Source organism: Carassius auratus, chromosome 34 (assembly GCF_003368295.1).
Source record: "Carassius auratus strain Wakin chromosome 34, ASM336829v1, whole genome shotgun sequence".
Classification (NCBI taxonomy): domain Eukaryota; kingdom Metazoa; phylum Chordata; class Actinopteri; order Cypriniformes; family Cyprinidae; genus Carassius; species Carassius auratus.
In genome coordinates this window covers 6,920,803-6,946,549 of record NC_039276.1, presented here as the reverse complement: position 1 = coordinate 6,946,549, position 25,747 = coordinate 6,920,803, and the positions used below count along the sequence as shown (strand labels likewise).

Here is a 25,747-nt window from a genome sequence, read left to right as displayed (position 1 = left end):
TGTCAGAAAATTATTGAGATATAATATTTTTTTTTTCATACTGCCCACCCATAGTTCATTTACAGGAATAGTTTGTCCAACAATTTCATTATTTTATTATTTACTTATCAGTAAATGATGACAGAATTCAATTTTGTATGAACTATCCTATTAAATGGGCCACGAAAGAACAAACTCTGAATTTCTGAAGTTCTGACACATGTAGCTTCTTCAAGTCCAATAAGGTTCTGAAGATCATGAGACATATAAATTGACGGGGTAAAAACAACACTAGATCATTTTGAATTGCATTATATATGTATATGCAACATGAGGGTGAGTAAATCATGACAGAATACATTTTTGGTTGAACTATCCAATTCACTATACACTGTAGTTAAAGGTGTCGGGCAGCAGATTTCACAAAGATTCAGGGAAACTGGGCAAACAAGAAAAGACGGAATGGTAGGCATATATGAGGGGGGAGTTAAAAATGACAGAAATATGATTTTTGTGTGAATTAAATTTTTATATGGACCAAGAAAGAGGCAACTCAGAACAGTTTCAATTTAGCTTCCTCAACACTGTAGAAGACACATGTACTTCTTTAAGCTCCAGAATCCCTCGCTATGCACCTCAATAAAAGTAAGAGAAGGATATAGTTAAAGGCAAGGGGGCAGAAACAGCAGATTTCACAAAGAAAACTGGGAAAACAAGAAAAAAAACGAATGTAGGCAAAGAAAGAGACGGATGAGAGAGACTGAGTAAATGAGCGAGCAGAGCTTCTACAGTATGTTGTCTCATTCCCTGGGGGCATGGCTGGGATTGCAAACGTTCCTTGACTCTACTGCTGTTCCCTGTTAGTCTGCCTAAGACAGGAGATCATGCTCCTCTAGGAGAACCTGGTCTTCTGGACCTTTCTAAACACTGTCATCTTCCAAGAATATAGCATGAAGTGCAGCACAGTTAGGCTTTAAGTGATGTCAGCATTGTAATGTGGAATTTGGGTTATGTACGCTTTGTCAAGTGGACTCTAAAAGAGGGACTGGGTAAGTGGAACAATACACATGGCTTGAATTATTTACCCGGTCTGGTACGCCATGTAACTCTCTCTGCTCCATTTCCTTTGCCTAGTCACAGCAAGTGAATGAAGATGTTTCGTGAACCAGAAACATTGCTCCATAAGAGCGAGACAGTGTTCCTGAACCATTTATGTGCACTGGGTGAACTATCTAGTCCGATTGCACATCATAGTCTGCCCTTTTGCAATAATACGGATTTATTCAAAGTAAAGCAAACAAGAAAATTGACCCCAGTGCAAAAAAAAAAAAAAAAAAAAAAAAAACTAATATATATATATAATTATAAATAAATATATTTATATATTCTGTAAATTATTCACATTTCCTGAATACAACATCAGTAAATTCAGTGCTTTTATTATTATTATTATTTTTTTATGTTTTTCTAGCTGAGTTTGGGCAAGATTTCCACATCCCATTTAATCAATACTGACTACAGATATTGTCATATTATTAATAATAATATTATAAAAATGAAGTGTGGCCAAGTATGGTGACTCAAACTCAAAATCTGTGCTCTGCATTTAACCCATCCAAGTGCACACACACCATGAATATTGCTGTGGTGCCTGGAGAGCAGTTGGAGGTTCAGTGGATGAGAGCACATGACAGTTCTTGCTGGACCTGAGACTCAAACCCACAAACTTAAAGTTACAAGTCTGACTTTCTAACCATTAGGCATCAACTGCTGCAATGCAAGGCCCTTGTGTAATGCACCGTTACCTTAACTATGCACGATATACAGAAATCAAGTGGAAGTGAAAGATGATGATTACTACCAAGCAGAAAAGAATTTCATTTCTAATTATTTAATAACTTTTTTAATGAACTGAAACTAAGTGTTATGATAGAGTAGCAATGTAATCTTCAGGAGAACTTTGAAGACACATCTGAGGTACCTTTTTCTAGTATGTTTGCTTTTGCCTTTGAATACAAATTCCTTTGACAAAATATAATTCAGTGTCCTAGCAAATTTAAAGCATCACATTTGGGCTCCTCAAAGGTGCTTGTGGTCTTTTAAACTCATTATAAACCAGTAAATGATCTCTCCAGCAATGATGCTGATTGACAGAACAAGTTTACAGTATGTTTAGAATACACTGCACTCACTCCAAAATAGATGATGATAAGTCACACAACTGCATTAGGAACTATACTTCTTTTTATGTATATTTAGCCTTTTGCTTTGCAGCACCTGAAGGATGTGTTCATTAGAGAAAACATTCAGAAGATGCTTTGAAACAGCAACATTAATTTAATTGCAGGTAAGTGACAATTTAATTGTATCCACTGACCAATAAGGCTTGTATTTTGCTGTCTGTCTTGACTTGTGGACTGGCGTATAGGGGACATTACAGTTATGGAGGATCTGCCTCAAAGCCCAAGGCCCTAGGTAACTGCCTGCTCTGTCTATAGGTACTACCGGCCCTGGTGGGTTTTATTCCATGTCAAAATACAAACTGATAAAATGTATACTTTAAATGCTAAACTGTAAACTGTTTTATTCCGGCAGTATTCTGGTCACTCACACTGAAGGCTGACTGGTAATCAATACTTGATGTTGGTTAACTAATTGACCAGTTCTGGTCCAGTTAAGTTTCCAAAGTGTGGCCATAATAAATGAACAGACACAAATCCTCCTACCTCCAGCAACTAGTATAGTCTGTGCCGTTTTCTATGTGTGTGGAGGGACAGCTAAGGAGAAACAAACCACTTGACATTTTTCAAAGACAAAAGCAGTGCATGGTAAATGTCAGACCAATGCACTTACATTATTGTTTCCAGCCAATCTGAAAAAAAAAAAAAGCGAAGCTGTTGTATAACTGCAATAAGCAGGTATTGTGAGGAAGAGACATTTCAAACTGGCCCTGGCATTGAAGCAGAAAGTACAGAAAAAAAACCTATCAAAACCCCCAATTCACCATCTCTGTTCTGAATAATGCAACATGAATCTGCCAAATTAGACGTAAAAAATGGTCATTTGTATAGTCATTTATTAGTTTACTATAATGACAGACTCCACAGAGGTTTGTGTTTGGTTTCATATTAGGCCTCATTTGATCAACCCCATGGTGAAAAAAACAATTGAAACACACACAAACACACACACACACACACACACACACACACACACACACATATATATATATATATATATACTGTGTATGTGTGTTGTGTGTGTGTGTGTTTGTATATTATAGGATATATATATATATATATATATATATATATATATATATATATATATATATATATATATATAGCATCTTTTTAAAGAAATTAGCATGGATGCATTAATAGATCGACAGTGCCGGCAATAACTTTTAAACGGTTACAAAAATATGAATAAATGCTGTTCCTTTTAACTTTATTAATCCAAGAATTTACTGTAAGTAAACCATAACCAATCAAAGTTGCCTCTCTAGCTCTTTCAGCCTAGTTTATTAGCCTTTACCTCCCCTGAAAAAACTGACAGATCTAAGCTATAATAAAGACTAGGGTCATATGAGAGCATTGCCATCATCAAACTGGTCAAGCTATAGCATTCCACTGCAAACCTTTCACTGAGTTTTATGGATCCAATTCCAGGTGCAGATATTTAGCTGTATTTCACTGCCAGCGTTGGCCCTCATACATCCACAAGCTCAAACACCAGCTAAGGCATTTCGGATGGAAGTTGTGAGAAATCGATTTAGTATGATATCCATATTCATGAATACTCCCCCTCTCTTTCCTGCGAGAGAGATCGGAAAGCACTCACCAACTTCATAAAGGCCTTGGCCAGTGAAATTTACTCAGTTACTACAGTTATTGATGCTGTGATGCATGATTTTAGAAGAGATCAATGCAGTAAAATGGATTTCAAAGCAAACGACAAACCATCTTTAACAACGACGTGATGATCAAAGCGATGTCATTTCTTCCACAATAAAATACATTCACAAAGATGAGCAAGACAGGGACTGAGAAGAAATGAACACACAGATCATGAGACCTGTGGACTCGTAGGCTCATATTGTACCTGTGAGGTTCTTAAGGCCAAGCTGATGGAGACCAAAGTTGCCGTCTCTGCGGTAGTTGAGGAAGATAGCCAGGGCGTAGCGGTCTTCATACAGCCTGGTGCCGCGGATAATGCGAAGATTCTCCAGGGGCAGATACTCAAACTGATTTAGTGCCACAAGCACATAGCCGGTCACCTCACGAATGGACTGCAGGCAGAATAAAGCACAAACAATAAAGAATCAACAAATATTAACATAATATTAACAAATAAGAATCAACTGGAGCTGCTGGAAATAAATTAACACGATTAAAAAGAGAGATTAAGGACAGATAGTCACAAAAATGTGCTATGTAAAATTAAATATTTTAACAGTGTGAGTGTGTATTCTAGATCATTGAAACCTAAAATCAATTATTTTAAACAGTTAAGTTTCATCTTTTATGTTGGCTAAGGCAATCATAGACTTTATTTTGTTTAAAAAATAAATAAAAAAATCACAGGAGCACAAATCGCTCTGCATTTCCACCAGCTGCGTCTCACTAAAACCCGCCCTTTACACACCTCTCAGGAACAACGTCACGCAACCCCATCATTTCACCAACAAAGAGAAGTTATAAGAAAATGAATATGAAATAAGTCACTGGAATTAGCGAGATGTTAAAAGCTGTCGTTTGTTTGCATTCTTTGAATATTTAAATATTTAAATCCAAAAGCATCAATGTTTTCCAATAATAAGTGATACATTGATCATAATAAACAAATTTATCAGGATTGAAAATTAGTCACAAAGAAATAAAGTGGTATGAACATAGCCTACCCGCTTATTCAGTCGAGTCTGTTTCTGTCTATTTGTATCATTATATCAACATAAGCAGAGCTAAACTCTCGAGATAAAAATCGATAAAAATATGTTACTAAATAAATGCACAATTGTTATAGAGATTAAGAAGCTGACGTCTGTTTTCTTTAAGCGGTCGCATTTACCACGTTTACTATGGTAACATTAATGGCTAGCGTACAGAGTCTTTTACATTGACTATAAATATTTCCTCCTTGTATGTATGGTGGTCATAATCCTCATCGGATCAAGTTATTTCGAACATTCGAGCATTTTGCGCTCAACTTATTTTAATAGTCTTTAATGCTAGTGTTATTGCTGTTAACTTTATGAAATGATCCGCCTAGCAGACGCTCTTCAGACGTGGAGAAACTGTGCCATAACCACTCATCTAGCCCCAGTTGGCCTGCTATGGCCCAAGGTTTTTGTCTGGCCAAAAAACCTAGGCCATTGGCCCCGAGGAAGCACCGACGAAGCACGATCAAGACCCAGAAGTGACAGTGGAAAGGCGACTGGCCCTGGCACACACTAGCAAACCCGCTTTTGGCCTGACAGTGCAAATGCGACTATACAGTCATTAGCCGAAGTGTTGGGAGTGGGCAGAAGTCTAGGTAGCAGTAGGACAGACTGAGCCAGAGGGTCTTTTCTCTCTCTACCCTCTACTAGACAGATAATGATCATGGGGATGACTCAAATCCATCCAAGCACATCTGTGAGACCCTCGCCGTGACATACTAGTGCCGTCACTGGGGCTGTCATTAAGGCAGACACAGTTTCATTCATTCTGACAGAGCGCCTCCTGCTGTGAATGATGACACTGAATGTGTGTGTGTTGGGGGGAAGAATTACCCCTGAGGAAGCGATAACATCAGGGAATACTCTCACAGATAACCGTCAGTTAGCGTGAGCTTCATTTTGGAACCCATGTGGCGTGACAGGGCCGGTCCTGCCACTGTCATCCTCCGCCATGTCCGGCTAATGGGCAGAGACGTGAGCTCTTTTTAGCAGCGGCGCTAGAAGGGCAGTCAGAGCCTCAGTCATTTATCCAGGCTAATGAACTGTTCTAATAGCTGCAGGGACACTGCAGGAAGCACTTCCTGAGCGTGTACGGGGGGTATCACTGATGTGCGCTGCGAGGATTGTGTCAAGTGGGGTTACATGGCTTCTGATGAGAAGGCACATAGAGCAGACCAGCTAGAAATAGCATCTATGCAGTTGTAAGCAGAATCAGTGCTACATCAGTACACCCTGTACAGAGTATGATACTGCTTCATCAAGAGCGTGATGCATTGACAGACCATATTTCAACTGTAATGCTAGGAAGTATACTCTACTTGTTTAAATACTGTTGAGTGAATGTACAGCTCTCTCTTCCACCTTCAATACCAAGACTGAGGTGTCCTTGAGCAAGGCACTGAACCCCCAACTGCTCCCTGGGCACCTCAGCACACTGAATGCAAAACCTTATTCTGTGTGAACACACCCTTTTAACAGTCTTTTAGCAATCAGAATGATTAATATATTTATTATAAAATCTGCAATACACCATGGGCAAAATGTTACAAAAACATGTTTTGTGAAATTAAGGTCAAACATACTGGGTGCATCAATTCTAATATTCTATAATATCAATATCCTCCTCCACCCCACCCCACAAATAAAAATAAATAATTTTGAGCAAAAAAACCCCCCCAAAAAAACACTAAAAATCTGTGAGCAAGGAGCAGAAAATATAAAAAATGCTGTTACTCCACTCCACTCACATACTCTGATCCCATCATGGCATCTGAATTTGGATGAAAGTACAAATACCAGCCAAGCCTTTGACCTTGCTGTGGTCCCTCCATTTCCTCTTCCTCTCCTTATGGCCAAAAAAAAAGCCAATGCACTCGCCACATTCTGCCAACAACCTCCTCACCCCCGGCCCAGTTACCTAGCAACCCCTGGAACCTGCTGCTGTTTAAAAAGACATGAAAGAGAGGGGGAAAGTAGAGGGTGGAGAAAAAAAACAGCAACATCTTTGTTGTACTTCTCCTAATTTAATTAAAGGATTACTTTTCAGAGATTTTCCACACAGCCTATTTGGATTCCCGCATTCACTTTCCAGCTCCATTTAATTCCTCTTTCTCAAACTAATTTGTTATTTTCAAGCCAGTGGATCGATACTTTCCAGAGAGGAGAAGAGAGCGGTGGAGAGGGAAAGGACAGGGCCCTCTTTCTTCTTGCTCAATAATGAAGCACATAAATAAAGGTAAACACCTTGTTGTGATTACAAGCACAGTTTATAGCTAATGACGTGGCATCAATGAGGAGCTCGTTCCACCTGTTGTTAAACATAACACATCCAACCAGACCATCTATAGAGATCAGTAGGCACACATAGCCATGCATTATCCTGTTGCAACTTTTACGGTACCTTCACCTCTAACGCAAAGGCACAGTTAGCACATCTGGGACATCTTTGTTCATTTGTATGAAAATAAATGTAAATATTTTTGTTTATGTTTCATTTTGGAGCAAGTTTTCTTTTCGTGTTGCACTCAAAGCGATCAATCTTCTGCAGAGTGAAAGACAAACCCTTTGACTACAATGCACACTTACAGCTATTACTTTAAAATTCAAAGCTAAAGTTTTGTTTTTGTTTCCCCCCACCTCTAAACACATATCTAAAAAAAGTGTAAAAAAATAGTAACAAAAGTTTCAATTCATGGTTAGGTCTATATTTGTAGTCCAAACTATTCATCTTTTTCAGGCAAAGCCTTGCCTTGTTTTCATTATGAGGATAAATCATTTATCTAAGTTATCTAAATAACATGTGATTTATTAATGTGCTGCAAAGCCGAACTTCCAGTATAATTTATCCAGTCAGAAACAGAAATCTCTATATGCATCCTCTCATCTTTACATATCCTAACTGCTGTACTGTATGTATAAACTGACAACAGATGCCAAAGGTACTTTTAGAAGCCAAAGATAGAGTAGGTACTTACCCTAAACTTACCCCTAAACCTACCCCTAAACCTAACCCTACCCCATGTAGTTACCTTGTATTACCAGAACTTCCTTAGATAAGTACACTGAAAGTACATGCAAGTACACGTACTCTAAAATAAAGTGCAACCGAGATTCTTATAAAGGTGGTCTAAAAGAGCACTTAAAGATACACCCAGCACCAGGAGCCATTTGGACCCCTCTGATGCCTGTTGAAGAAAACAGGCCTACAGTCCTGGGAAAGCCAATCTATAAATACAGTTTGTACACCTCCATGGAGAAGAGAGCGGGAGATACTGTATTGGGTTTGGAAGCTCTGATGACAGTGGTCCTTCTTCCAAATAGTTTTTAGGGAGCCCAAACTAGTTCTTCTGTGGAAGCACTGTGAAAACCCCCTTTTGGAACCTTTTATTTTTAAGAGTGTGAAGAATTGGTGAATGAGACATTTGATTCTGTGGTAAAATATTGTGCGTAAAAGTCACAATTGTTTTGAGAAATCGCCTTGGGCCTTTCATTCAAACGCAGTCGGAGAAAACAGAAAGTGAACAAACTAAAAGAAAAAGACATGGACAGATTCCCTAGATTTCCCGGGATTCTGTCTTTTCTCAGTGGTAGAGTGTCGGGGCAGAGGAAGTGTGCCGCAAAAACAAAACCCTCTTTTCACTCCCTGAGACGTGCTCAGTGTGGAAATAAACTCTTGCAATCCACAAACAAGAGTAGAATGAAGAGAGAGACAGAGCTGGGATGGACAGTGAGATGAGGATGAGGCGAGCGGCAGGGCTGCAGTCGAGTGGATCAGAGTTGGTCCTCTGTATATTTTAATGCATAATTAATACTCCACCTGTTCCAGTTCAGAGAAGACACGAGTGGCTGAAAATGAGAGAGGAGGACAGACCAGACAAAGAGAGATTGAGAGAGATATAAAAGAGGGAGTGTAAACATAAAGCAACACCATGACCCTGTGTATACCATTATGCTAATTAGTACTCATTTACATACATATAGATCTTGGTGTGTCTTTTGGAAAGGTGGGCGGAGACATACATAGAGGTTCCAGGGCTTGGATCACTGCGTGTCCTTATGTTAATGAATCCTACCCTTAGAAAATACAAGCACAGTGTCTCTCCGCTACATTTCTATAGTAGCGGAGTTTTATAATAAGTACATATTTATCATTATGCAAATACTCATTCTGATTATTATAATTACTCATTAGCAAAGTTCTTTGACTCAACATCCAGGTGGCACTTTCTATGAATATGGTACAAGCTGGCATCCTGATATTTTAAGGCATTGAAGGCAAAAAAATAAAAATAGAAAAAATAAATAAAAACTTTATTTTGTAAGAAATATGTGTTAACCTATTATTATTGACCGAATAAACCAACAATAAAAGGTAAATTGTTTTTAACACATCAAACTTTTAGTTTCTTTTGGTTCTTTTACCCTATTCAAGTACCAAGTACTACAATCACAAATGTATTTCAATGTTCAAGTGATCCATGTTTTACTATATTGCAGTGGTTCTCAACCAGGGGGCCTCAAGAAACTTCCAAGGGGCCATCAAAAAGACAATAGGCAACTGCTATTCTTATAAATATACAGCGTGATAGGGAAAAAATGATTATTATTGATTATTTTTTTTTATTTTTTTTTTACATTAACTGGAATCTGAATCAGAGCCAGAATTCCCTGATTCCCATCCTGAATATTAGTATTGTTAGATCTAACTTATTCAGTTATGCAGTCCTGAACCCTCTCCACTCCAGCTCCATTTATCCTTTATTTCTTTCCCTTATGTTGACTTCAAATAGTGACACTTGAAATAAATAATGCTTGTCGATATTTTGATCCCACAAAGATGCCTCTGATGTGTTTCATCTCACCCTTCAACCAAAAAGGACGTTCTTTCTTGAACAAACTAAACAAAAGTACAACAAAACAAAGGTGCAATTTTATGAATAAGAATGTAAAACAACTCTTGAGCTATATTAAACCAATTAACTTCTTTAATAACATTTCTGTGTGGATATTTCTGTCACCAGAGAACAGCGTGTCATCTGTCTAATCTGTGTGGACTGACGGAGATGCTAGGCATCCACTGTGAGAAGAATTGTGAATGAGAGGCGCAGCGGAGCGCTCTGCTTGATTCTCATTGGTTTAGACAGTGCAACAGACTCATGTCAGGCTCATTGTTAAGCAAAGCCTGCAGGATATGTTGATTACCACAAAACATTCTATGACAGCAAATATTTGAAACTCAGGCGCAGGCATGACAGACAGAGATGTGTTCGCTGTAAATTCTTACTGCGTGTTAAATAAATTGCTGCATTTCGAAATATTACCTTGCTGTTTGTACAGCTACAATTTGAAATAAACATAAATACTGTTTTTATTTGTGAGGCCCACATAGTGTATAACAAGTGCCGTAGTGTAAGACAACAGAAGAAGGTAAGACACAATAAAACATCGTCTCCTCATATTTACTAAGAAGAATCCCACACACCGTGAAGTCACAAACAAGTGATTCAAACCTTTAAAGGGCAACCATGGGGAGAAACATTAAAAACAATACAATATTGATTTGAGTGAAACTAATCCCATTAAAGAAGAGGCTAGAGTAATACAAGAGATTAAACAAGCACAATCGTGTAAAAAAAAAATGCAGTGAGCAATGTAATAGATAAATGCACTACAGTTAAAAGTTTTTTTGAATTAAAGAAATGAACACTTTTATTCAGCAAGAAATCACTGAATTAATCAAAAGTTAAAGTAAAGACATTAAAAATATTACAAAAGCTTTCTTTCTTTCTTTTTTACTGTTTTCAACAACAACAGAAATAAATAAAGCAATAAACGTTAAGATTACTGTAGTGGAAGCGTAATTTTTTTTTTTTTTTTTTTGCTACGAGTCAGAAGCCATCATGTGAAAGAAGAAATAAGCTGAGGTGATGTGCATTATTTGTGCATATGGCAATGGGAAATGCAATATCACTGAAAGGCAAAACATTTTTTATATTTCCCATCTCTTCTAAATGTCCAGAGATACAGACGATTGCTCACAATCGTAAAATAACCGCATTTGTTGTAAAACACCATATACTTTCTTTAATAGCTGCATCTCCAGAGAGATTAACCTGTCATTTTAGTGAGGAGAAAGTCATATGTTCTGATGGTGGAGTGAGCTATCGCTAAGAGCTGACAGTACTGCAAAGAGACCCTTATAGTGATTCTTCCTGCTCCATCATACTGCTGCTATGGACTGCTGCCTCAGAAGCAGACAGCCGACCACCACTACAATGATGTCACCAATCATCAATGGGGCTTTGGGCTTTGTTTTAGCAAACATGCTTTTTCAATCCATCTGGCTCAGCGGAGTATTGATGCTCCAACATGATATCTTTATATTTCACTGCCTGAAATATGTTTGAGAAACATGTCTGGCGCACGAGTGCTCCATCTGTGTGCACACAGACGCTGGTTATGGGTTACAGAACAAGCTTTTCCAGTTGTACTGATACATTAAGTTGCGCTAATATTGTGCTGCCTCACATAGATGAGCAGTGTGTTTTACAATGCCGTATCAAGTTAAAATTAGTTATGGAAAAACATATCTTACCTGCAATGTGAATGTGAACAAACATAGGCTAGAAACGGAGTAGTTTGATTAAGTGACTCTTATGAGTTGGTTCAAAAGTAAATCAAGTACATCAAAAACATGCAGCATGACATTTCGAGTCCATTTCGATTGACTAACAAATTACTTTTATGAGCCTATCATTTTATTTCCTATGTGCCGGCTCTTTTAAATGCATAATAAACATACAAAACGGACCAGTCTACTTTGATTTCGGAGGATTTTTATGAGTTGAACTATTACATGAATTATGAACATACAGGACAACCCAGCTTACTACAATTAGCGAACAATAACCAATTATTTTAAGTGAATCAAAAAATACAATGACCTAGAGCTAGTGTTGCTCTCCTCAACGAAAATTATGACTAAATATCTTCGTCAAAGAACCTTTATCACATGACAAAAACAAGATGAGACACAACGTGAATGCTGGTCCTGTGACGATAACTATAATTAAATGCAATGTTGTTGACTAATAAAAATGAGACTAAACGTGGTTTACAAAATAAAAAATATGCTCAAATGTCTCTTCATTTTCGTTGACCAACATGAGATAAAATGAAATAACGTTATTTCGTCTCGTTTAGTCGCGTTCTTATTATTTTCAGTATTTCTGTTTTCTGTGTCTCACTTCAAGGGCTGCATAAGGTTGCACTGCGCCCCACTCAGGGCATTATACACAGTCTACTTCAATTCACCAACGAATGACTCTTATGGAAAAAAAAAACACACTAGTGTAGTTTAAATCACAGGAACATGGGCCGGTTCTTTTAATGAATAGAAATTATACAGCGCAATGAGTCTAGCCCAATTTCCAAAATAAATGATGCTCATGAGCCAGTTTTTTTTAATGAAAAGTTCAAAAAGACCAGTTTGAATGAGTCTGAAACCTGAAACACTGCCTGTATATTTGAAGCAAAAAAAAAAAAAAAAAAAAAAAAAAAAAAAAATTCTCTATTAAGCAAAATAGATAGGGTGACCATATGAGCCATTTTCCCAGGATGCATCCTTGCCAGGATTTCTATATTGCCTAAAACATCCAAAGTAGTTTGACCAATAACATGCGGGTATGCTACATAATCAACCAATCGTGGCGTGTGAGAAGGTGAGATCTACAGAGAACGATCAGAGCAATGCAAATACACATACATGTTAGGTGTTTGTTCATTCATTCTTGAACTTGAAGCGTCGCTGCGCACCGATCATTGTATGACACCAAAGTACCAAGAAAGTAATTTAAATGCATAAAAAGCCATCTGCTCTGCTCTCTATAGCTCTTATGAATGTCATACAATGATCGATCTGCACAGCACAAACAGCCAAAATCTGGATATTGTAGGCCATATATTAATATGGTCACCCTAAAAATAGACATTCTGACTTAAATGTACTGAACTCAGCTGAATCTAAACCGAACTGAGAGATGTGATCTGTCTGTCTGTCTGTCTGTCTATCTATTAGGGCTTTGAAACTAAGCATTATCTACTGTTGCTCAGCTAATAATCAGCTTAATGGGAAGCACTGTCTTGACCAGCTGTATGTGGGTCCAGTCACAGGTGTGGAGCTCATTACAAGATTCTGGTTCTGACTGAGTTGGTGGCTCCTTCGGATTATACAAACTCTTTTACTGCACACTTTGAGAGGGGTAGATGGAGACATTCTAAGATGGAGGCTGGATGGGATTTTGTGTTAACAGCCTTGATTACTGCGAGAGAAAGAAAACCTGTCACTCTGCAGGAAGTCTGTCTTTTATCCTGCTTTCTTCACTTATCACCTTTTCCCTGCGGACTAAAGATCACAGCTGCAGAACTGCGGTGACATTAAATATGGTGCTCTTATCCTCTCTCTAGAGACATGCATCTGTGTGTGTGTGTGTGTGTGTTTCGATTTATTGTGATTTGCTGCTTGGATATATTTCATGAAAACAGAGTGTTTCCTCGGATGACTTAATGCAATCATTCATCTATTTGTTTTATCTGCACTTAATAAAAGCTTTCACTTCAGCACCCCACAATGAACCATGCTTGAGTTCTTATGGTATTGATTGGGCTCAACAGTAATTAAGAGCGATAGCCATCTCCTCCTGCTGACTCTACCCATGATACAGATCACTTCCCTTTGCTCTTTTCCCTCAACATGTGCTCGCATCTGCCACTGAAACTCTCTGCCTCTCTTTAAAGGAATAGTTCACCAAGAAATAAAATCTATCTTCATCATTTACTCAACAACAATGCCATTCCAACCCATTATATGTTTTCTTACCATGGAACACTAAAGGAGATGTTGGGCAGAATCTATTATGTTTTACATACAATAAAAGTTTATGATGATTTATACTTCCATGAAAAAAAAAAAAAAAAAAAAAAATTGCGCAATGTCCATGTTTTTTTAACCTGCCATGCCACAATCAATCATGTGACAGATGAAAACCAATGCCATGTTTTGTCAATTATATCAACTACAGATTTTAAAAGTAAGTAATTATTCGTGAAACACAATTTTAAATTACATTTGTTCCTCTAGCAATTAAAAAGTGCTTCAAAAGACTTGGAATATACAATACAATGAAAGAGGTTTCTTATACACACAAGGTTACATTTATTTGATTAGAAATACAATAAAAACAGCTATTTTGTGAAATACTGTTAGAATTAACTATTACTCTAGTCTTCAGTGTCACATGACGTCACATATACGCTGATTTTGTGCTCAAGAAACATGGTCAATCTTGAAAACAGTCGTGTCGCTTAATATTTTTAATACTGGAATATCACTATGAATAATAATATGGAAACAATATCATTGGTAACAATGTCTTTCCTATCACATGTGTTTCTTTTAATGGATTCTTTAAACAATTTACAAACTAACAAACAACAATAATAAGTATATTACTAATCTTACTGACCACGAATGTCTGAACAGTGGTGTAGTCATGCACTATTGATTACTATAGATAAGGACGATTACTTTTAAGTTAAATGCATTATGGACTTTTTTCCTCTTTGGAGCTTGGCAACATAAATCACCATTCAGATTTGATGGCAAAGTGGTGGGTAAACTATTCCATTAAACAGAGTTTCCCCCACTCCAGACAGTATCTATCCTCATACAGTATCCTCCAAGTCAAAGTGAATATGTCTGATCTATTTTGTCTTCAAAAGCCTTTTCCCTTTGATTCAGATGAGATAGAGTCTGTCTGTGTCCGATTCCTTTTTATCCTGTCCTCTGTACACTGAGATGTTAAATATGTGATGCTGACAAGAATCGGAGTGCTCGGGACAAACCTTCACATTTTTATTTGATCTGCCACCACTAGGACTTTCTCTGTTGCAGACCCAGTTCTAGATGTTCTTCCTGTGCTGCCGTTTCAAAGGTTTGGTCGATTTCTCACAGAACCTCATTATTTTTACTTCTTTGTTTAAAATAATGATGATTAAAAAAAAATCCTCTACATTTTTACATTCAACAAAGGTCACCCTATAGAAAAGATGTTGTCTAGAATTTGCCAGGAAATGATCAGCTTTGCTTCTGATGCATTAACCTTAAACGTAGTCAAAATGTGCAGCCGAACCCTGAAGAATATTCTCTTTGCGGGCGCTAAATCTAGGAAATGACATCATCGGCAGCAGACAAAAATGTATGAGCTTTGCCCTGGTAGGTGGCAGATCAGACTCTCTGTCTCTAAAGCAGATGTTGAAGCATGATTTAAGAATGTTCGCTCTCCTTGAGTTTTAAAAGTCTCTTCAGCTGGGTTGTTACGAGAGTTGAAAAGTAGATTTTCCAGACATGAGAAGGATCAAGATTCTTCTGATCTGTGAAAAAGTTCTGGTCATCTTCTATTGGCATCACAACCCTCAAAAGTTTAGGATTTCATTTACTTTTAGCTATTTTGTGGTTTGTTTCTGGAAAAATACTTAGTCATCACTGTGGTCCCAATCACGCTGACTTCACACTCACTGCATCCACTCTGTCTATGGTATAGCATAGAGTATATCTCTACTATAATACTACTCATGTATTTATACAGTGTGTAGCATGTGATCTTTTTTTGTTTGTTTGTTTTTGGTGTGCTATTTATTAATTTATTGTGTCCGGAAAGTCACAAAATAATTTGTCTATTCCCAGGAAGGAATCCTACATGGCAGAATATCATTGTCAACCCAAACAATGTGATATAATGAGATCTGAGGAAACAAATTTAGTATATTTATAGTCTTTAAACACATTTCTACATGATTTGACATTGTAATCCAATGTGTAATGTCATATTAACAAGGGCCAATACTAAACTTTTTATGACCCCTTTTCAACAAGGTTCACTGAGTAGTGCTAATACCACACAGCAAAAGTCTATCTTTATTATTATTATTATTATTATTATTATTATTAATAATAATAATAATAATAATAATAATAATAATAATAATTATTATAATAATAATAATAATAATAATAATAATAATAATAATAATAATAATAATAAAAATATTTATCATATTTTTAATGCTTCTTTGGATTGTGATAAGCATATTCAGGCATTACTTAATTATACTATGTGGGTAGAAAAAAGATGTCAGCTGAAATATTAAATATTTCATTAGTACTGGGGGGGGGGGGGGGTCATACTTTTCCTCACACAGTAGACTATAAATGGGGATTTGCACATAAATACTAATAAATACATAGCAGCCTTACTATTTACTGTATCTTAAAAAAATAAATAAATAAATAAACCATCATATTTGGGGGGGTCCCAGGCAGAGAGAAGAACCAACAGTTTTCTTATACATTACACTAGTTTAGACTCATTCACATATAAGATGTGCTTTCATATCAATCATATTTCTTTTTCTTAATTTCTTTTCTTTTTTTTATCTTGGGGATTTTAGGACAGATGATTGAGCAGAAGAGAGGAACAGCCCGTACAGATCTGTGACTTTGACACTCCAAACATCTCCTTGAGCAGTGTAAATATACCACGGTGTACCGAGTGAGCTAAAGAAGAGCAGTGTCTCTCCTCCTGGGAGCAGGACTCCATCAGTACCCTGATAATGAGGGGCTCTCCTGCAGGAATTCTCCAAATGGAGTGATTTGTAATTGATTTGGTGCATTAATTACCGTCCGGTTCTGCCTGTGTCATGGTTAATATTGCACACTTTTGATGAGAAGAGGATCCGCACTGGGATCGTTTGGGAGAATGGCAATTATTCAATTAGAGCTGCGGTTCTTGCAGCACATCTTCATCCAGTAGTGGTAATCACACCAGCTCATGCGGTCCACTGCAGAGAGCACACTTCATGATATAATAATATCTCTTTTTCTTTAAAAAGGATTGTTTATTGCATGTTTCAATATTAATTTGCATTAAATAATACATTTTTATAATAATATATTTTAATTATTTAATTAATAATTATATATAAATAAATAAATAATAATTATTTTAACATTAATACATTTTTTTATTATATAAAAAACATCCACTTATAACTATAAATATTTTTTATATTTTATTTTAAATAAAATAATTGTAAAAATAATTAGTTTTTGGTGTATATGCACACACATTTTAAATGTAATATACACATTTTTATATAGAAATAAATTCTACTTTCTATATTTTTTTATTAATAATAATAAATATATTTTTTTCCATTTAAATTCTCCGTTTAACATTTTAACATTTTGTTTTTTAAACATAACTACATTTGTTACATTTACTAGTTAAAATATAATAATAACATATCTATGTGAAATGCAAAAATGTAAAAATAAAAAATAAAAATGTAATAATTAGTGTATATACACATTTGAATGATCATTCAACTATATCAATCAATTACTTTATATATTATCTTATAATATTTATATAAGTTTATTATTTTTTATCCCTTTCTGTCTCTATGACTTTACTCTCTTCCATTCTGTTAAACATTTTAACCTGTATGTTTGTTACAAAAGTCAAAGTCAAGTAGTCCTTGAGAGTCGGAATGATGGAGATCACAATGAAAACAATGTGCCTTTCAAACAGCTTCATTCGCAGTCATTTAGATTCACAAAAAGCTTGTTTATAATTCTCTGGCCATTCAAAGCTTCTGTAAAGGCAGTGATAAGTTTGTTATTCACTAGCTGATTTTCAGTCACTGAAAAAGGTTTTGTTAAGCATCTCACGAGAGATGGCCTAAAGCGAAATGCACCTGAGTGAAACTTCTCCGAAAACCAGTTACTTCTGATTGGTTTTGAATGACTTTTCCCCAGATATCAACAACAGCATCAGGTTAATTGCTTATTTTCAAAAATATGAATATGCATAAGATCTGCTGCATTGAAATTAAAACGCTAAATGAAGTCATTGTTCATTAGTTTAACCCCTTCAGGCGGCTTAGAAAGGAGAGAAGCGTGCCCTGTGAACACATGGCCTTGTCAAATTAATCCAAAATAATTACAATATGATAAGAGTGTTTTCAATTATTTACGTGATCTGTGAATATCACGAAGAAAAGTTCTGACGAACGTGCTTAAGGGTTGTAAATCTAATAGTCTCTCTGGAATGAGTTGGTGTTACTGAATTACGCACCGATTTCATTTAGCCGAGAGAGTATTGCTCATTTAGTCACACAAACTACTTTACTAGCTGTTTGTCATATATCTCTGTTATGAGGATGAAATGGTATGTCTTATTAGACTGAACTGGAGAGATATAAGCTTTCTTTTTAGGCCTTTTGTACTTAGAATCTGATCACATATTAGCTATTAATAGATGTCTTTGCAGCATTTCTTTGTATTTGCATGCCTTTTTTTCTCAGGTTCAAAAGCTGTTACCCTGCTGCGCTCCCTTTCAACAACATACTAATATGTACACTTTAGGTACTAATAAGTACTGATATGCACCTTTGGGGGTAAATAAGATACAAAGTTGCCCCTGGGACACATTTTGTTCTTTTTTTAATGAGAGTAAACAACTGCCTGAAATTAAACCTTGCCATACTGGTTTGGTCTGGCCAGAGGAGAACTGACCCCCCCGACGGAGCCTGTTTTCTCCCAAGGTTTCTTCTCCATTCCTGTCACTGATGGAGTTTTGTTTCCTTGTAACTGTTGCCATTGGCTTGCTTAGTTGGGGACGCTTGAATATAAATAATATAAATCAGATAATGAGGTCTCGTAATTAATAACTTAATAAATATTTGATACGAAATGTTTAGGAGGAACAGAGTTACTGGAGATATATTATTTTCTTCTCTACAGCACAGTTAAATTCCAGCCATAATCCACTGTGGTCCTCTCCAGCATGCCAGTCTTTTTTTAACAGCTACCACTAATGGAAGATAAAACAGTAATGCATCTGAGGTCAAAACTATCTGTCCCAGTATCACCTGCGACTCAGTTGTCCCCATTACCATACCGATGGGACGTAACCCACTTCAGCTCACGTACTGTTTCTTGAGATGCTTGACTTCTGAACTTGCTTCCCAAAACGTTGCATGTTTTCAATGCCATATAAGAAATTATGAAAACGAATATGCTTTGCAACTGGACTAAGCCCTATTTTTGACATTACAACATCAGACATAGGCCTACACTACTGTAAAACCAAACTAAAAGGAGTCAGCCATAGCACACTTGCTAATGCTAAAGTAACTATCACCTAGTGGTCTTACTCCACTGCATTAAGACAATTAGTTGAGAATTGTTAGCGTGTGAATTGATTCTCCTGCTTTTTAAAGTACTCAAAGGGAGGGATTTTGCCTGGTTGGATGGCTGATGATATGAAAGCTAATTAGCCTAACCTCTGCTGTGCCTTTTTCCTAGCCAATCATTACCACTGTTGAGGTCTTTTCAGATAGGGTGTCAAATCATGCTGAGCTATTGGCGAGCCCAGTTTTTAACTTCAGCGTTCGTGCCGCAGGGTTGTTATCCTGATACCTGCAGAGAATAGTTCGGTTTAATAGATGCAATCGTGATATTAGCTAGTATGCTGATGGGCTTTGTTTAATAAAATCAAGAGGGAAGATCTGCTGAGAGTTTTTTCTCTCTGTTGTCTCTAGCTGTAAGAAACAGCTAGAGAATGCCTGGCATTTACAATAGATTTCCCTCAAGAAATCTGCTTGCAAACTCTTCTGAAGCATCTACATAACTCTAGAAGAATTGACTCCATTCGCCTTCCACACATTCACTCTTAAGGGATGTTCACACTGACAGCAACAAAGCAACCATAAGTCATTCATTAGTCTTGCGTAGCCAGAACTTCATTTCGATTTCATCGCTGTCGGGATGAATGCACCTTTACCCAGAGAGAATTGTGCTTTTATGTCTTTAATTCAGTGAGCTTATGTTCACCTTATTGAGGGTTAATGTGGCCTCTTTATTGATCAGAGCACCTGGATAGACACAAAGTCTCTATTACTTTCTCTGCATTGATTTTTTACCCTTGACATGGATTCAGTGACTAAAACCAGTTTGCTGAAACACAACCGATCTCTTGGGTTTAAACAGAGAGAACAGAGTTTATCAGGTACCACAATCCATTAATAACAAAAGGAAGCTAAAAGCAAGCGTCTTTAATTCACTTCAACATATTTGCAAAGTTAGGCCACACTAGACATATCAAATCAACATCATATCACATATAAAAACAAAATAAGATCGAGGGCTGCCATGAATATGTGTCTACCCTTTTAAGGTGTCTCCAAAAATTATTTGGACTCAAGCCACAACTAAAAATATGTGCATGGGTTTGCATTATATATATCAAAATATCAAAACAAGTGGTAATTTAGTTTAAAGAAATCTAACACAAGCACACTTTGAAACCAAACATTGAGAATTGCTTAGGTTTTACACAATAAAGTTTGTTAGGTAAACATACTTTTTTAGCGCCACTCCAGTTAGGTTAGGTTCCTAACTAGACTGCTAGACTGTACAATATGTATAAATGTGTACATACAACAGAACAAAAATGATTACTGAAGTACATTTTACAAAACAAAAAAAAAAAATCTGCTCCAAAATGTCATGTTTAATGTTACTTGATGTTTCTTCGAAACAGTTTGTGAAATTTACTAGTAATTTCGAAGTGATTTTTCTCTCTCTGTGTTTAGCTTAACCAGCATAACCAGTGACAATGTGAAAATTCACACCGGTTTAGGCTGCATACACGTGTTTAGTTTTGTGATGGTGTCACACGGCACGTTTCAGCACAGTCAATCGCTCTCTTTAAACAGTGTGCTCACAATACCTACAGGCGAATTTATGAGCTTTCCCGAGAAAAGCTCTCTCAGCCAGGCAATAAATTCAGGCCTGCATCCATTCAGAGGTCTGAGGCATTATCATCAAATTTTCTAAAGGTTGCAATGCTGTCAGAACTCCGTCTGGCCGCATCCAGATTTACAGGCGGCTCTGGAAATAACTGGCTTTTCGAACGTACATTACTCACACAGCCACTTCTCTTTTCCACTTGCTCATTTTTTTGTATTTTTATTTGAATTAGACTACTTATGAACAAAAGAAGAAAGAGAACAAGCAATTTGCCTTTCATTGCTATTCGTGCCTAAAACTATACAAAACGTCTATAATTACCCAGCTCTGACTGTATTTATGAGGGGAAGATGAAGTCCTAACACTGGTGTGGGGAGGAGCTGGCATACTCTGTGACAATGCTTTAATTTCACAGCAAAGGGCTATAATTACACAACCATTCTCTCCTTTTTGCTCCCTATTTCTCTGTCTTCACTTGCTGCTGTCCCTTCATTGGTTCCGTCGGTGCTCTTATCGGCCTTGCTGTCAGAGTGAGGGATATTAGCGCTTTTAAAACAGCATCATTAGCTGATGAGCAATTAAATTAGTCTGTCGCGTCTACTTAAGGGAAGAAGCAAGAAATGCGTCTTAATCTCCCCTCCCCGCCACGTTAGGTAGCCTTTGTTTTAAAAAATTTCAATGAAAGGTGACGCCTTACATATTGGAATCTTTCAGCTGGTGGGGTGCCCTGTTATTTGAGCAGAGCAGAGCTGAATATATCTGTGGATCATTCCATCTCAATTATAACCCCGTTCATTAGCCCAGGTGCCTCATGCTCTCACAAATCAAAGTGAGGTTAGCGAGTGTGCTTGGCACTTGGGCCAACAGTGTGACAAATGCAGATAACTTTTCCACACTTAATTACAAAGTTTACAAGGTGATCATTGTACTGAAATCCCTCATGTATTTTTGTTCTTCCTCTAAGCTTTTCTGTAATTAATTTATCGTCAACATCTCCATTCTCCATCTCATGGGGAAGTCGTGGCCTGACGGTTAGCGACTCGGACTTGCAATCGAAAGGTTGTGAGTTTGAGTCCCCTTTACGCTTTATTATCTACTCAGTTTGCCATAGAACTGAGTTTCGCTTTTTCCACTCAAATAAACAATAGACAAACATATGTTTTTTTCAGTGCCAGTGTCAAAGACATGTTTCCATTTCATGGCGAATTAAATGAAAAATAAAGTGTAAAGTGAGCAAAGTTTAAAAATGCATTGTCCATTTAAGGTTCAAGTGATAGACACAGACAGAAATAAGCACAATTTATAATGGTAAAGTAAATTATTTAAATGAATGAATTAATAAACAAACAAATATAAAAATAAAATGCAATAACGAATGAACAAACTGCAAAAGTTAGGGTCATTAGGATGTCAAGAGTGCTATTAAGAAAATTCTGATCAGATTTAAGACCTCCCAGTGATGCTATCATTATAATATCTGCATAATTATAATATTTGCATACAGAATTGTGACATCAATGTGTGTAGGCATTGATGTTTGCCAACAAAACTACCACTGGCTCTGCACCATTTACCTAAATTTGTTACTTCAGACTTATGTGCCCTCTAGAAGCTTGCGTTCTAAAAGTTAATGTCGCTTGATTGTTCATCCCAAAGAAGCACAAAGTCGCTTTTACGGACTTTTAAATTAAATGTTCCCTCCTGGTGGAATGACATTCCCAACTCTATCCGAGTCCTTAGCCATCTTCAAAAATCGGCTTAAAACCCATCTCTTCCATCTTTATTTGATCCTCTAACTTTAACACTCACTATTCTACTTCTATTAAAAATAAAAATTAAAAAAATAAATTAAAAAATAACTACCTTTCTAATCTTTTTGTATTCAATTTTCTTTTCATTTATTATGCAATTGTACTGTATGTGTGTGTGTGTGTGTGTGTGTAAAACACTAGCTTGCTCTATTCTTTTTTTATTCTATCTGTTTTCTTTTTATTTATTATATTATTTAAAATCCCATGCTACGTGTACTGTGTTAACCTAACTGAGACTTGTTATTGCACTTATATATCATTGCTCTTTTTGTTGTTTTTGATTGCATCCACTGTCTTCATCTGTAAGTCGCTTTGGATAAAAGTGTCGGCTAAATGAATACATGTATATATATATATATATATATATATATATATATATATATATATATATATATATATATATATATATATATATGCACGATCAATCAAATGAATTGCGATTGTCAAGCACATTTTGTCAGTAAAGCCTTTTCTGTGATTAGTAGTAAATCTCCATCACCTGCTTTCAGATGGAGGTGCATTTACTACACATAGCATAATCGTGTTTATAATCGCTGACGATATAATTGTAGGATAATTAAATCAACTAAATTGTTTGTGATAATGACAGCAGTTTGTGTTACTTCTCACTGAACTTCGGCTCTGTGTAGTAAATGCTGCTCCTTCTTAGAGCATGTGAAAATAGCACATTTAACTCCAAACTCATAATGTCAGTCAAGTGTTTGAAATAAATCCTTCTGTGAGATGACTTCACACAGAAGACTTCTTAAACAGAATAATTACGGCACACAATGTTTCATTGCATTCTAAGCAGTGATAATGGCTATTTCGATTAGCATTTCATTATAGATATACTTTATTATGATGAAAATTATAAGAAGAAGAACTCAGATAAACTGTATATTGTCATAGTTGTGTATTTATTAGTCACGTCGCAACAATGAAATCAGTTAAATCTTCTGTTTATTCAGCTGCAGCGACAGGCATTTCCTGGATTTCTTCTCTGGTGCATATTTAGATTTTCAGCACCAAAGCGCCCTCTGGCCTTTGGATGGAGATTTTCTGCTGATCACAGAAATGTGCTTCACTGAAAGATACGCATGACAATCACAGCTTCTGCCTAATCGCGATTTATTGCCTTTGCGATTCAATTTCGAATAATTGTGCAGCCCTAGAGCACAACCAGCCCCAGCAATCCAGTAATCACAAATGACTGTAAAAGAAAAATTATGCGAATTCACTGGTCAAAGGCTGTGGGAACCCAGATTGAGCAGTGTGAAAATGGCCTAAAAGACTTCTGTGCTAAATTCCAAGTCTTCTGAATCCATATGATAGCTTTGTTGGAGGAACAGGCCGAATATCCAGGGGGAGGGATTATCAGCGAATAGAGATTGGAGCAGGTAGGACCAAAGCACTATTTCTGTAGGATTTTTAGCCTACACATGCTCAGCGACGAGGAGTGTGAGAAATGGCCAGGGCAGAGTCTGTGCTTTTTGGTGAACTTGATTAATGGCTGCACTAGTCCCTAGTTAAAGCCATAATTATATCCCGGCAACTGGATTTCAGAAGGTCTTCTCTGCATAAAGAGAAAGGGCAACAGGAGAGAGGAGAATGTGTGGCACTGTTGTTGTCCCTATTAAGCTGCAACAACACACAGGAGGCATGCAGCCTCACAGGCAAACACTGCACATGCTAACGCCTCAGGACACAAACAGACAGAATGAGGGAGATTAAAAAGGAAAGAGAGAAGGGCAAGTAAAGAACGAGGAGCAATAACTGAGGAAACGATTAAAAAAAAAAGGAAATGGGAAAGATAAGCATTAAAATATGGGGGGAAAAGACAGGTAATCAGGTTACAGATGAGATATAAGGTTAGTTTTCACACTCCAGTGAATATTTCACAAGATAGATTTTTGTCTGTAAGTCAGTTTCTGTACAGGCCAATAACATTAAGTCTTGCCTATCAAAAAATAAATAATAATAATAATAATAAGAAGAAGAAGATAAATAGATTAATTAATAAAAACAATGACTTTTTTTTGGCAACGTGCCCCAATAGTATCACACTGTATGGGATAAATTGTTAAAACGGAATAAGCCATTAAGCAATAGCACAAATTTTATGATAATATAATATAATATAATATAATATAATATAATATAATATAATATAATATAATATCAGTAGATAAGTAAAATAATAAAATAAATCATCATCATTATTTTTATTACAAAATATACTCTCTGAAAACTGAACATCACTGTTGATTTTTTATATATAATACAGTTTTATTGTGTTTTACCCCACAAAATTCAATCAATAAAACAGTAAAAATGTATATATTACATATGTAGATACTATGTACATATTTACCATTTGTTTTATTATTTACCATTTAAGCCTATAATAAAAGCATCATTTACATTTACATTTATAAGTTTTGCAGATGCTTTTATCCAAAACGACTTACAAATGAGGACAGTGGAAGCAATCAAAAACAACAAAAAGAGCAATGATATATAAGTGCTATAACAAGTCTAAGTTAGGTTAATACAGTACACGTAGCAAGGGCTTTTAAATAATATAATAAATAAAAAGAAAACATAGAATAGAAAAAAAAGCAAGCTAGTGGTAGAGGTCTTCTATATATATATATATATATATATATATATATATATATATATATATATATATATATATATATATATATATATACACATACACCCACAAACATTTGCATAATAAATAAAAATAAAATATGAAAAGATTAGAAAGGTAGTAAGATTTTTTTTAAAGAACAGAATGAGAATAGTGAGTGCCAAAGTTAGAGGGTCAAATAAAGATGGAAGAGATGGGTTTTAAGAAGACTCTTGAAAATAGCTAACGACTCATAATTTAAAGCAAATGTGACAACGTATATGATTCAAAACTTCCTGAAATAATACTTGGGCAGATAATACAGTGTGACAACTAAACCCAGTCACTGCTTTATTTATGAGTATAACGCTCAGCAGAGGAGGAGTTACGAGCGGCTTGGGTCTCACAGGGGAGTAATGAGGACGTCTTCATTGGTTTTAAAAGAAGTTAATTTGGCCCTCACAGGTCAGTGAGTGTGACCGGCTCCTCAGAGGGCAATTTCACCT

General features: G+C 36.3%; 1 protein-coding gene across 1 annotated transcript in view; it reads right to left on the bottom strand.

Annotated features, from left to right (window-relative positions):
* Positions 1-25,747, bottom strand: part of LOC113053030 (receptor tyrosine-protein kinase erbB-4-like) — a 300,154-nt gene that overhangs the window by 119,297 nt on the left and 155,110 nt on the right. The window contains exon 3 of the mRNA XM_026217631.1: positions 4,084-4,270. Within this exon, the coding sequence (XP_026073416.1) occupies positions 4,084-4,270 (187 nt within the window). The remainder of the gene's footprint in view (positions 1-4,083; positions 4,271-25,747) is intronic.